Source organism: Peromyscus leucopus, chromosome 2, assembly GCF_004664715.2.
Source record: "Peromyscus leucopus breed LL Stock chromosome 2, UCI_PerLeu_2.1, whole genome shotgun sequence".
Taxonomy (NCBI): domain Eukaryota; kingdom Metazoa; phylum Chordata; class Mammalia; order Rodentia; family Cricetidae; genus Peromyscus; species Peromyscus leucopus.
In genome coordinates this window covers 127,849,025-127,863,183 of record NC_051064.1, presented here as the reverse complement: position 1 = coordinate 127,863,183, position 14,159 = coordinate 127,849,025, and the positions used below count along the sequence as shown (strand labels likewise).

Genomic DNA, 14,159 nt, shown 5'->3' with positions numbered 1-14,159 from the left:
CAGTCAATCCAAAGACGGCAGCAAAGGAGCAGAAAAGCACCCGCTCTGCTGGGTGTGGCGATACAAACCTGTCATCAGCCCTCAGGAGGCTGAGGCAGGAGGGTGGTCACAAGTTCAAAGCCAGCCTGGGCTACATAGCAAGTTATAGGCCAGCCTGGGCTACACAGTAAGACCCTATCACAACAAGGATGAGAGACAGACTGACAGACATAAAGGAAGGAAGAAAAGCATCATTAAAACGCTGGCCAGAACCAGGCAAGACGGCTCATCGGGTGAAGGCCTTGCCACCAAGCTTGACAACCTAAGTTCAACCCCTAGGATCCACAGGATGGAAGAAGAGAACCCATTCTTCCTCCATGTTGCCAGCCGACCTCCACACGTGTGCCCCAGCATGCACGCCCTTACCCAGGCAGGATAAATGGAAGCCTTGCAAAGTAAGATGATAGAAACAAATCCAAGCATATCAGCAACCACAATAAATATAAATGTACAAAACTCTCAGGCAATTATCAAACGGATGTAAGGTCAAATCTAGTCAGAAACTATTTAAAAAGACATACCTGAAACATATGGGACAAAACACTTAAAAGCCAAAGGTGGAAAAAGATGTTCAAGGCAGATACTAAAGAGAAAAATCCACTCGGGAGGAAAAAGCATCATTAGGGATAACAGGACAGCATCTCTGGCGCTTTGAGCCTCGCTCTCCTCTTCTGTAAAGCAAAGACTCTAAGTCACACCTCCAGGAGAAATATGCCAAGTATATACACTGTTAGATAATGTAAAGTGGGAGGAAGAGAGAGGGAGGAGGAAGGCGAGGAATAGGAAATGTTTGGAAGGTTTAGATTCAAATTTCAGAACAGTTGGAAAAGAGCTGGAAAAAAAAAAAAAAAAAAGAACGTGAAGAGTGGTCCACGGGAGAGTCTGGGAAGGAGACATCCAGACAGGAACAAATGCTAAAGTCCTGAGGCTGGAGTCTCGCTTCCATGTCTGGGGAGCAGGCGGGGGCAGTGTGGGGAAGGAGGGGAAGAGAACAGAGCTAAGAGATGAACAGAAGGTAACACTGGCCAGCTCAGACAAGGCTTTGTAAACCCCAATAAAGCCCTGGGTGGTTGTCCTCTGAGCAGAAAGGCAAACAGCTGGAGTTATATTTTTAAAGAACTGTTCTGGCTATACTGGCAGAGAATGAGTCGGAGTCAGGACAAACACAGAAGACCAACAAGAAGGCAGAGCAACAGCCCCGACCAAGCCCGTGGGGATTGCAGTGGAGCTGGTGAAGGGTGGATGGAGCCTGGAAATACCATGAACAGGACTGGCTGAAGGACCCAAGGATAGGGCATGTATAGGAGAGAGAACAGTCTGACTTCGTGGACTGAGGGTATAGCTCTGTGATGGAGTGTGTGCTCAACATGAGTAAGGTACTGGGTTCAATCACAGCTCCGAAAGGGAAGGAGGGAGGGAGGGAAGGAGGGAGGAAGGAAGGGAGGGAGGGAAGGAAGACCAAAAAAAGACTGACTTTGGGCTTTTGGACCATACGTCCTAGAAAAATAAAACTGGCATTATCTGAAAAGGAGATGGTAGTGGGTGGAGCAGAGATCTGGGGGTAGGAGAATGGGGGGGGGGTCCCGCACCAGCCATCCAAGTGTGTTCCAGTACACAGCTCCATGTACATGCCTGGCATCTCAGGGAGACTTTGGGCTGGAGTTACGCCTCTGGGAGTCAGTAGGCTCTCAGTAATATCCAAAGCTACAAGCCTGGATGAGATCACCTACGGAGTGGGTGTACAAAGCAGAGCAGGGACAGAGCCCTGGAAAACTCCAGTGGTGACATCCTGAGACACAGATAAGAATTAGCAGTCGGGGGAGGTGGAGGTGGGTGTGGTGTCCAAAGAGCCACCAGAGAAAAGTGTTCCAGGAAGAAGGGTCATCCGCTATGTCAGACGTCACCGATGGTCGAGGAACATGAAGACCGGGCATTAACTAGTGGCACCAGGGACAGAGGCTGGCTTGATGCAGAGAGACAGCCGTGCCAAATCAGAATCCGATTCAGGAAATGGAACAAAGGAAGGGGTTCTGAGAGCCTGCCGGGGCTCACAATAGGAGCCGATGGACGGTCTTCTGCGTGGCTTTTTGCATTGCTCTGCCCTGCACCCCCCCCCCAGCAAACAGTAAAAATAGCTAACCTTTATTGAGCACTGGCTGTGTGCCAAGAATGCTATTATGATGCCTATTTTTAAAAGGGGAGGAAGGGGCTCGAAAGTCACGGATCTTGCCCCAGGTCACTCAGCTGGTAAGTAGTTCAGCCTCTATTCAACCCTCTGTCCCCTCCATTCAAACATAAACTACCACTGCCTCCATCTAATGGAATGGCAGGCCTACATTTAGGGATAGAAATCACTCTATTCTCTTTGAGATAGGGTTTCCTGTACCCCAGCATGGCCTCCAACTTGCTAAGTAACTGAGGATGACCTTGAACTCTTGATCTGTCTGCTGAGACAGGCGTGTGCCTCGATGGGGTCGAACCCAGGACTTCGTGAACGCGAGGCAAGCACTTTGCTAACTGAGTTACATTGGAACTCCAGCATTGGAACTCAGTTTTATAAAACATCGGTCTGGGGCCAGTACCTTGTATTTGACTGTTGTTTTCTACTGAACCCCACAAGTCCCCTGAGAGTTATCTAACACTAACACTGTCCTCTGGTTTTGTTTCTCTGAGATCAGAGTCTTACTATATAGCCAAGGTTGGCCTTGAACTACGACCTTGCCCACCTTCCCTTCACACGTGCCAAGATTGTCCAGACTGCTGGGATTACAAGCATATGCCGTCATTTCTGGCTTACCCTTATCCTTTCAAAGACGAGGAAACAGAGGTGTTGAAAGGGAATGTAGTCCACGGGAGTAGGGGTCATGGCAGCAGAACTCAGGCCCAGACAGCCTGGGAGACTTCAAATCTGCCTCTGCCTTGTCTGTACCTCTCACTTATGAGTCGGGTGCAGGCAGGCCTGAGGAGGGCTGGAGAGTCTCAGAGAAATGATGCTGTCCTCCCGCACATGCTCACACTTGGAGCGCACTTGGTGGGTTCTTGGGGCTTCCCAGCCCAAGAAGCTCTGAAGTCACAGGCAGGCTTCGGGCTTGCCTAGAACCAGGCCTGCTTTCTCTCCATGGATAAATGGACATCACAGTGTAGAAAGAGCACAGAAAGAGCTGGGGCTGGAGAGATGGCTCAGAGGTTAAGAGCACTGACTGCTCTTTCAGAGGTCCTGAGTTCAATTCCCAGCAACCACATGGTGGTTCACAACCATCTGTAATGAGACCTGGCACCCTCTTCTGTGTACATAATAAATAAATCTTTAAAAAAAAAAAAAAAAAGAGCACAGAGCTTCCCTTTCTTACCCTTCCCTCCGGGCATACAGGGCCACTCCCTACCTGTCCAGTGGTGAGGGAACGACTGTAGCCAGGGATGGAGCTCCGGGGATGGATCCGGGGTGGGACACAGCAGCTGTAAAAGGCAAACGCCCAGTCAGAATGGGGGTACGCTAGGAGGGGGAGAGTGGGCATGACAATACCAGGGCCTCCGACTAGGTTCTGTACCTCATAAACCCCCCCCCCAAACAAAGAAACTCCCCAGGTCTCTTCCCCTCCCACCACAAAAGAAACGCCAAGTCAGAGAATAGGACTGTCCCTGCAGGAACCCCGAATCATCCCTGACACGCCCCACACACACACACACCACCATCCTTACTTGATCCTGGCTGTGTCCACGCTGGAAGAGCGGCGGGAGGCGAAGCGGCGGGCAAGTGCTTTGGGAGATGTCTTGGGGCTACCGTCTGAGTCTCCACTCTCCTCATCCCCCATGGCTTTGATGTAGCTGCCGCTCCGCATCCTGCGGCAGGGGATCTCCCCATCCTTGCCACCCGTGGGGTAACCCCCCCAGTCATCTTGCGGCACCTGCAAGGACAAGAGCCTCTATCTCTCAGACTTGTCATCCTTCAGCGTGGAGGAGAGGGTGTTCTTCCTCCCACTGCCAGTGGGAGGCGCTCTGCCCAGCTGGGGAGGAAGTCACACGGAAGAGAATGCACAAAGGACCTAGAGGGGATGTCTTGGGGGGGGGGTGTTGCTCTCCCTTGTGGGAGCTGCTGCGTCATCCTCCAGAGACCTTTAGCTAAATAAAAGGTCAGCTAAAGAACCTCTGGGTGACATCTCAGATGACGCCAAGACCAGAGGCCTGAGTGGCCTGTCAATCATATCCCCATATGTCCAGCATCACCTGACCTGTCACCTTTCACCCACCCTCTTCATCCTTTCAACATGCTTCCACTCCCCCATCCTCTGGCTCTCTCCCAGCTCTCAAGGAACCACAGAGGGTATCAGGCAGGGAGAGCATCGTCACTTTCCACAGTCTAGACCGAGGCTAGATGGTCAGAAGATCAGGGCCCAGGCAGCAGCTCAAGTGGCAGGAGGGAAGCTAATTAGGAGGCTGAGGCTGTTCCGCAGGCAAGGGATGATGCGGCCTAAATTAAGACAATGAGACTGAGGGGAAGAGGAGGAGATGGAGACGAGAGCTATTAAGGAGCATCAGTGAGTCTGATTAGCGGGGTGGGGGTGGGGGGCAAGAGGAGCTGAGAGGAGTCCGAGATGACTGACATGGCTAAGGACCTGGGGGTGGGAGTACTGTCCTTCACTGAGCCACAGAACTCCAAACAAATCCATTTGGGGAGGGGTGACAGGTTCAATGTTGAGTACCTCGAGTTTGGCCTAGAACGGAGGTGTTTGTTATGCTTACTCTTGGGTTTACCGGTGGAGATGGGCTGGAGGGCAGAGATACAGAAATGGGGGCGGGGGGGGGCGGGCGGCGAGCAAACAGATGCCCAGGAGTGAAGGAGACACCCCAGGGGGAAGGGACTGAGGACAGACCCACTGGCATTTTAAAAAGGACTGCAAGAAAGGAAAGGGGACCGTGAAGTCACCTGAGAAGGAGTGGGCAGAGGGGTAGGAGGGAGTCAGGAGAATGCCATGTCACAGAAACGAGACATTTCGAGAAGAAAGGGAGTCAATTATGTCAAATGCCACAGTGCTCTCCGAGGTTAGTAACTTGTGCTCTGGAGTTAGGAGACCCAGAGCAAATGCTGGCCCTGTCGCTTGCTAGCTAGGTGAACTTGAGCAAGGCTAATTAAGCTCCAAGCACCAGTTTCCTGGTCTATAAATTGGTAAAAGTAATTATACCTACATCAGAGCAGTTGGTGGGAAAGACAAACAGGCAACAGAGTGCCTAGCACACGGGACCACTCGGTAAAAGGTGGCTATTATTCTAGGCACTGAAGGCTCCGCTGAGGACCGCTCCCAGGACCCCTGGTGACCAGCACCCAGGGCACTATCAAGGGCAGGCTGTGAAAATCCGACTGCGGTGACCAGTGAAAGGAAGCGAGGAAAGGAAATCTGTGCTCTACGGAAAGGGATGGCAGGAAGTGGTAGGGGGTGAGGATTTGGAGAAATGTTTCAGGGTAAAAGGAGCTGTGGGTGCATTTTCAAGAAAGCCAGTCAAGATCAGCTTTAACTACAGGGGCAGTAGGGGGAGGCAGGGGCTGAGGAGCCTTAGTCGAGGAGGGACCAAGCCAGCAAGGGTTGGAGTCCGTGATGGTCACCACGTGGTGAAGAATGAGATCTAAGGGGAGAAGGCTGATGGAGAGCACATGCTGGGAGGAAGAGGCTGAACAGAGCAAGTATGGAGGCTCCAAGGAGGAGCGGGGCTGAGGGAGGGGCACTCAGGAGAGGGGTGAAGCTAACGAAGGTACAGGGAGACACCCTCCTAAGGGAGCAGGTTCAGTGAGGGGCCAGAGCTCCATTGGAAGGAAGATGGAAACAGAGAGGGAATGAGCGAAGCTCTGAGGGTGAAGAAAAGGCTCACAGGCTCACTGGTATCCAGTGAGAGAAATCGGGCTCCATGAAAGGCGTGGGAAGCTGGCTGTGGTGATGTGTTACTGCACTTGGGAGGTGGAGGCAGATGGAGACAACCTGGGCTACGCAGTTAGTTGGAGGCCACTCTGGACTACATGGGACCCTATCTCAAAAGGGGCGGGGGCGGGGACTATCCTAATGAAGACACCAGGTCACATAAAGCCAACCTCCCCGACGTCTGTACCAGGGAAGCACTAGGCTGTCTTGGAAGGTCCTTGCAGCCTTTGGTTCACCCACAAATGGGCTCAGGCTGCCACCCAAACCCCATCCTGTTACGATGCTCTGGAACCCCAGGCTCTGAGAACCATCCCCACCCCCATCCTCCACCGAGAGGCGTGGCAGGGGGCAGCCAACGGGATGGCCAGGGCACGCAGCGGCCACACTGCAGGGCTCCCACTCCACAGCCACTGCGCGGCCACACTGCAGAGCTCTCGGCTCCTCTGCAGGACACTGTGAGGTGCATGTTAAAAAGGAAGCCCCCAGGGAGGTCAGGACAGCCCCGGAGAAGCAGCAGGGGGCAGCAAAATGGTGGCCAGGTCTGCTTACAGGGGAGGAAGGGTGAGTGCTTCCTCCCTGAGCGGTTCAGTTCTCAGCCTAGAGTACCTGCCCACCCAGGGAGGGAGAAATCTGAAGCTCACCTACACATCTCAAATCTCAGACGTCTAGTCCTAGTTTTGCTATAGGCCTATCTGCTCTCTTGGGCCTTCATGAGATGCCCCCAGGAGAGTACTAACCTGTGTATAACTGACAGGCAAGGCCAATGTCACCCCCAAAGGCTCATGCAAGCTCACCTCTCCATACCTTCCAACACGCTGTAGCATCTTCCTGGTACACCTTCAGTCTGCACTTGACTAACTCCAGCTTCTCCACAGAGATTCAGCTCAGGAGACATTCCTCACGGGAGCTTTTCCCCGAGCCACCCCTAGCCACCACCCACAGGTGAGCGAGGAGCCTCCTCTGTGTTCCCGAGGGACCCAGGACTCTCTTCTATCACACAGCTTACCATCTGCTTCCTGGTCTATTCCCTAGAAACTGTGAGCCCTCGGCGGCAGGGGGTCCTGATCACTGTATCAAGGACATGTTCACTGCATGCGTGGATGTGGCTTAACAACCTAGGAGAAATGTGGGCTTTGGAGATAGCCCTGCATCTGCTAGATCGCCAAGACTTGTATTGATTTGTCCTCCTAAAATGACGGGAGTACGGGCCGGCTGATGCGGGGAAAGAAAGCCCCGGGAAGGGCTCGGAGCTCCCATGTCACTAGCCTTGGAAAAAAAACCCAAAATGCATGCCTCCGGGGTCCTCCATAATATCCTGGACTGTCCCAACCACACCATAGCCCAGAATGACAAACCCAAGTAGATGCATGTTCTGGAAACTGATCTTCATATTCCCATAACTGGACCAACTGGATTTAAGTATGAAAGGTCTAGGCAAAGGCTTGGGGCTGGAAGAACTTCTCCCCAACTGCTAAGCTCCAAGGTAGTGCTACAGGTAATACCACACTGTCCCATCCACTGCCTTCCCTTAACCTCACACTGCCTTCAACCCCAGAAGACAGAGGTCAGCGCATCCTGTCCACACCGGAAGGTCAAGACGTCTTCCTGGTATTGGCATGCACGGTCAAATTAGAGGGGCCTATTCATTGTACCAACCAGTAAAGTGAAACCCCAAATCGGACTCAAGGTATCCCAGAAGCAGAGCCTCCTGCCTTCAAGACCTCCCATCCGGGGATAGCTGGATGCCACCCCACCATGTCCACCGTTCCCCAGTGGACCAGACTGGTGAGGACTTGGAACACGGTTCCCCACCCCTCAAAGCCTCACCTGCAGATAGTGATAAGTCCTGGCTTTGGCCTTGGTCTCTGGACCCAGGAGCCCCTTTCCTGGCCCGGCCCCTGGGTATCCATCCCGGCCCTGGTTGACCATCATGGTATGCCAGGCACTTCGCTTGACTGACTGCCCGTCCAGTGACATGGACATGCCAGTGCAGGCAAGGCAGCGGCCTTCCGACCCGCCCGCACGCCCCTTGAAGCTCAAGTCTCGGTAGGACCCATCTGGAGCTTCCAGGCAGAAGGGACCACCGGGCTCCCCGGGGGGCCTCCCACCCGCCAGAAAGCCACTGTCACTGTCCAAATTGTCATCAGAGCTCCACCAGCCTGTGGCCTTGGTCTGGTGTCGCCCATCCCCCTTGCGGTCCTTGCTCTTGCTCCGTTTGCCATGGCGAGACTGGTGGTGGTGGTGGTGGTGGTGGTGATGGTGGTGGTGGGAGGTGTGAGGGCCCCCAGAGCCTGGGCCGGGGTAGCTGTCTCCCCCAGAGCCACCTCTTCCCTCGGCCTTGGGCCCATTGTAGTCTCGCTTCCCAGGTGCCTCCAGAGAGTGGGACTTGGCAAAGAGCTTCTGCACAGAGTGAACCAGGTGCCGGATGCGGCTAGGACTCTCGCTGCGAGCCTCAGGGGCCGGGCCAGATCCAGGTCCAGGCCCAGGCCCTGCTGGACCTCGCTGGTATGGGAGTGTGTGGAAGCCATCTTGCTGAACGGGCAACTGCTTTTCAAACTGATCCAGGAGCGTGGGAGGCAGGCGGGTGGCACCCTTGCCCTGTGGGTGGCCCACACAGTCTTCGCAGGTGTCGAAGGGGCCCTGGCCGGGGTACATCCTGGGGAAGGTACTGCTGCCTCCCCCAGCCCCCACCCCCCCTGGGCCTCCCTCAGGGCCTACTGATGATGGGCCCTCACTCAGGCTCAGGGGCCCTTCTGGAGAAAGGTGTCCCAGGCCAGCTCTTGGGGCACAGAAGCGGGGCTCGGTGGAGAAGGCCTCCCTGGAGCCCAGCAGGTACGGGGCCCTGGAAGCTGGGCCCACGTCCATATGCTGCTGGTCAGCAAAGCGGGCTGGGCGGGGATGGCTGCCTCGGTCGCCATGGTAACCCCTCATGGCCTCAGCAAAGGCTCTTCATATTGTTGGGGGCCAGGCCCCAGGAACCTCCTGAGAAAATAGGGAGAAAAGGGATTTGGACTGAACAACAGGCCACTTCACCTAAAATCATCTTTCACGAGGCACCGTGGCATCCCCTTGGTAGTGCATACCAATTTATTGTGATTAATTATACTATCTTTCCACACATGGACTGAAAAGTCCTTAAAACAGTCATAATAGACAGAGACACAAGGGCACAAAATAATTCCATCACTCATCAATGCCGCAAATTTGATAAATACTTATTCACCAGAGGAAATGCTTTCAGCCAAATGGGCTTTTAAATATCCTTAGATTATCAAAAACAAAAGGAGACCCAAGCAGACATACAACATATTCAAAGAAACCAGTCATTAGGTGAACTGGCTTTTAACAAGCTAAGCTGCAGCAAATTGATCCACGGCCATCCCTCTGCCTCAACCCTAGCCCACATCCCACTGCTGCCGACGCTAGGCCTTGGAGCCAGAGCAGCCAGCACCATGATGGAAGGGAACACTGACTTCAAGTCCAAATCTCCACGCCACTCCATAACACACCCCCCCACTTCCTTCCACACCTACTTCCTCGAATCTGACTACAGGCTCCTCCCCTCCTCAGGAATGCCAGAGGTTCCTCCTACCTTTGCTGGCTTCCAGGTGCTCCCCACTGGAGTCATCCCTGCCCTCCCCTTGCCTGTTACCCTTTGCCACACTCCCTCTCCACGGAGGGCGTCGTGGAGGGAGGAAAGGCCACAGAGAAGGAATGCTGGCTAGACCCAGACCCCACATGTGACACCAGACTGAGATTGGAACTCAGGACTTCTTCCTCCCAGGAACAGGGGGTCGGTGAGGCCAGGAGCCAGTGGAGAAGCCATTGTGGAACCAATGTCTCTGGCCCCCATCCCAGGCTTGCCAAGGCTACAGGACAAGAGAGGTCAACTCTCAGCGAGAGCTGCCTCCAATCAGGACTCCAGGAGCTGCCAGGACAGGAGCTATGGCAGGAGGAGTGGACAGCAGGGGGGACAGGGACAGAGGATCTGGCAGACGGAGCCCTCCCCCACCCCAGACCAGCTCCTGGGCCATCTGCTGACTAGGAGATGGCAGTCTCAGAGATTCCAGACAGCAGCACCTCCTAAGACTCAACTCCCCTCCTTCCCACACCGATTCCCCGCACCCACTCTGCTTCTGGTGTCTCCCAGACCCTGCCGGCAGCTCATCTCCTCCCTATTTCCCTAACACAAGTGATGCGCCGGCTACTGCACACACCTTGTGGTCTCGTAGCCGACGGAAAAATCTTGTCGTGTAGATGTTATCCACACTTTCCATGAGAAAATGGAACTCGGAATGGAGAGATGGAAAAGCCAGTCAAGGGGCCGAGGCGCTTCGAATCGAGTGTTTGGGTTTGAGACTCTGAATATAACCTCCATCTCCCTAATACTCACCATCCGGGGTGTCCCATCCTCGCCGTCAGGATCCCCACCACCAGGCAGAATCCTAACTTCAGCAGGCGCAGGACCACTGGCTCCTGACAGGCAAAAAGAAGCGAATCGTCAGAAGAGGAGGAATGAGATTCCTTCTGGAGTCCTCAGGACAGGTCCCTGGCCTGACAGTTTTCTTCCCAACCCCCCAAACCAGGACTGGTTGGATATCCCATGATGCAGAGGCTTCAGACCCTCAGGGAAATGAAGTTGGCTTCATTATGCAAATGTATGCAAATGCACTCACAGGTTGGACTACCTCCAATTGCAGGTGTCTGTGTGATCTGTCTACAGTGCTCAGCTACAGCGTTTTCATTGCCCTTAAAGATGGCTGCATTCCACAGACATTTGTAGAGCGCCTACTGCAAGGCAGACTGAATGAGAAGTGTACTGAGGTCATTTAAGTGTGGCCCCTGTCCTTAAAGGGTCTGAAGTCTCACTGGACAGAATTATGGTTCCTATACTCTGGCACAAGCTGTTCCTTCCTCTTTGAATGGCCTCTCATCTACCCTCAAGCCCTCCTCCCGGCGAACACTTACTCATATGAAGCCTCACCTTCCCATGGAGACTTTCTGTACTCTTTATTCTGGGTTATGCCTCTCATTTGGGCTTTTATGACACTCCGGGTACCCCCAGGCAGCAGCAAGCAGGCTGCACTGAAATTGTTTGCTCAGCCTCCATCTCCCCCAACTACCAAGGTCTCCAGTAAGGTGAAAAATAGGTCTGGGTCATCTCTGACTTGAGCCTGTCCTAAGTGAGTGTTCCACTGAGTGGATGAGGAAATGGCTGTGCCAGAGAGAGAGGACAAAATGCTAGGCTATCTTGGATTAACAACTAGACCAGATTCAGAAGAGAAAAATCAAGGAAGCCTCCTTGGAGAAAGAGGTATTGGAAGTACAATATGGTTAGGCAAAGGTTGGGTGTGGGATAATTCCCAGTGGAGAAAATGGTGGGTACAAGGTAGACAAAGAATGCAAATATCAAATTCTGAGGGGTGGTCTGGGAAAGTTCCAGAAAGCGGTTAGGGTTTAGCAAATACTGGAAGAGAGAGAGAGAGAGAGAGAGAGAGAGAGAGTCAGAGGAGAGGATGACTCTGAAGTGTGCAGCAGCCGTGACTGGAAGAACTAATGAAGCCATTATTAGACACGGGGATGTCAGAAGGAAAAGCTAGCTTTGTGGACATGATTAATAACAGTGAGAGAGACACAATCAGACACCAGGAAGAACTTCCTGGCCCTGAGGAATGTGGCACAATGAAGAAGATTGTAGAAGTTGGTAGGAATCTTCTATAGAGGAAAGGTTCAGACATGTGCAGCTCCCAGCTCCAGGGCCCGAACCAAGGGAGCTATTCGTCATCTTGCCTAGAGGGACACAGGGGTGACCTTACTGATACCAAGAGCCTGGCTGGGCAGTTCTCCTTTGTTGTCCTTTTGCTAGGATCAGGGGGAGTTCAGACCACGACGGCTTGAGCTCTTGTAGAAAGCCATTCAGAAGCATCTCCCCCCGGCATGAAGCTTTGACTAGCCTGGACCTCTGTCTACGGCACAGTCCTTGTTCTGCCCCAAGAAGGACATAGACCCGAGTCTCACAGCACAAGGGCCACTTTGGCTGAAATTCGAACCACCCCGTTCACCTTGTCTATGGTCATCTCAAACTGGAACCTCACACTGAACGTCCCAACAGTGGGCGTTCACAGGTGTCCCTTCCTCCAGCTTCCCACACCAGCTGCCACCAAGCTGCTGGGCTGCCATCAAAATGTTTTGTTTTGCTTTAGTTTAGTTTTGGTTATTTTTCTTAAGATTTATTTATGGGTATGAATGTTTTGCATCATGCATGTATATGCATCACCCATGTGCCTGGTGCCTGCCAAGGTCAGAAGAAGGAGCCAAATCCCCTGGAACTGGAATTACGGATCACTGTGAGCCCCCATGTGGATGTGGGAAACCAACCCAGATCCTAGCAAAGGTCCCTAACCACTGAGTTGTCTCTCCAGCCTTCTCTGTCTCACTTTTTGAGAAAGGTTTCACATATCCCAGGCTGGCCTAGGACTCCTTCTGTAGCCAAGGATGGCCTTGAACTCCTGATCTTGCCACGTCTACCCACCAACTACTGAGATTACAGGTGTGAGCCACCCCATCCAGCTTGTCATCAAGTTCTTCCCAAGTTTGCTCCTCATTCTCACCAATCCAAGTTCCCTTAGCCCTGGCCTGGACAATCACTCCTCTCCAGGCAGACACGGAGCACTCATGCCCTACTGGAAAGAACTGTCTAGGAATAAAACACTCAGCCCCCAGGACCAGGTCTACGGTATCGGACAAACGGTAGGGTCTTCCAAGCCTAACACGGCCTATTGGTACATCATGCAGGACTTCAGTGAACACCAAATGACACCATGCATGTGAGACCATTTTACAACTCTCGGGGGCCGGCGAGCTGGCTCAGCGGGTAGAAAAGCACTTGCAGCCAAACCTGACAATCTGAGTTGGGTGCCCAGAGCCCACAAAGGGCAAGGAGAAAATAGATTCCCAACCGTTGACCTTTGACCTCCACATGGGCCTCATAACATTTGTGCACACCCCCATGAACACACACACACACACACACACACACACTAAATTAATTATTTAAAATTTAAACCCCCAAAGATAACACAATGTAATCTCTAACGTAACACCTTTATTTGATGATTGCTTTCAATTTGTAAAAAAATGTGTTATTTTCAATTATGTATATGCTGTGTGTCTGTGTGGGGTATTCAAATGTGAGGATTGATGGCCACGGAGGCCAGAGGCCTGTCAGCCTCCTAGGGCTGGAGTTTCAGGTGGTTGTGGTTGTGAGCCACCCCACATGGTGCTAGGACCTGAACCTGGGTCCCCTGCCAGTGTACTGCAGGCTCTTAACCACTGAGCCACCTCTCCAGCCCGTACTTTTTTCTTTTTCCTTTTTTATTGAGACAGGATCTCACTATGCAGCCCAAGCATGGAGGCCCTCCTTCCTCACCCTCTTGAGTGTTGGGATTACAGGTGTTGAAGAAACCCCACCAGAAACCTTTATTTGGGCGTCCAGAACCTTCACATACAAACAGCAAATAATGCGGCTAAATACCTTTTCTGAAGAAAGGGGATTTTCCATTCTGTGTTTCCTAAAGAAAAAGAGAATTTAATCTCACGCAGCCCAAGCCAGCTCTGAATTCCTTACACAGCCAAAAATGACCTTGAATTTCTGATCCTCCTGCCTCCACCTCTAGAGTGCTGGGAATGCATTCATGCACCACCACACCCAGTTTCACAGGAGAGATTGAATTATGAACTGGCTTTCTCCTGTGTACTATTCTTCAGATCCCATGCCTTCCCCCTCAGGCCCCACCTCATTACTAAATACAATGAATGGGGAGGAAAAGCAGTGAGGAGGGGCCTCATCATCCAATCCATCACCACTTCCTATGGATTCTGCGGCCTAAAAATAGCCATGCCCACTTAGTTCCATACCCACCCATCACTGTTGGCTGACAGCAAGGACTGATTCTCAAACCCCTTCTCCCTTCCCAGTCCCCCTTGTGAGGAGGCCAGGCCATTCCATTGTGGCTAATGATTTATACACGAAAAGATGAGGTTCCTGGAGAAAAGTCTGCCTTTGTGACCAGGGGTGGGGCTTGCTGGTGCCATCCTTCCTCCCCTGCTTCCCGGCTGGAACTAGACGATGATGGCCAGATCTAAGCTATCTAGCTCAAATGTGGGAGAAAGGCTTAGATAATCGCAGAGATGTTAGTCCTAACACCATCA

At 52.7% G+C, this 14,159-nt stretch overlaps 1 protein-coding gene across 5 annotated transcripts in view; it reads right to left on the bottom strand.

The window, feature by feature from the left end:
* Positions 1–14,159, bottom strand: part of Dlgap3 (DLG associated protein 3) — a 65,889-nt gene that overhangs the window by 30,531 nt on the left and 21,199 nt on the right. For all 5 annotated transcript variants that reach the window (XM_028861636.2, XM_028861637.2, XM_028861633.1 and 2 more), the window contains exons 2-5: positions 10,342–10,424; positions 7,776–8,930; positions 3,739–3,944; positions 3,423–3,495 (exon numbers count right to left, since the gene is read on the bottom strand). In XM_028861636.2, coding sequence (XP_028717469.1) covers positions 3,423–3,495; positions 3,739–3,944; positions 7,776–8,879 — 1,383 coding nt within the window. In that variant the 5' untranslated portion in view covers positions 8,880–8,930; positions 10,342–10,424. The remainder of the gene's footprint in view (positions 1–3,422; positions 3,496–3,738; positions 3,945–7,775; positions 8,931–10,341; positions 10,425–14,159) is intronic.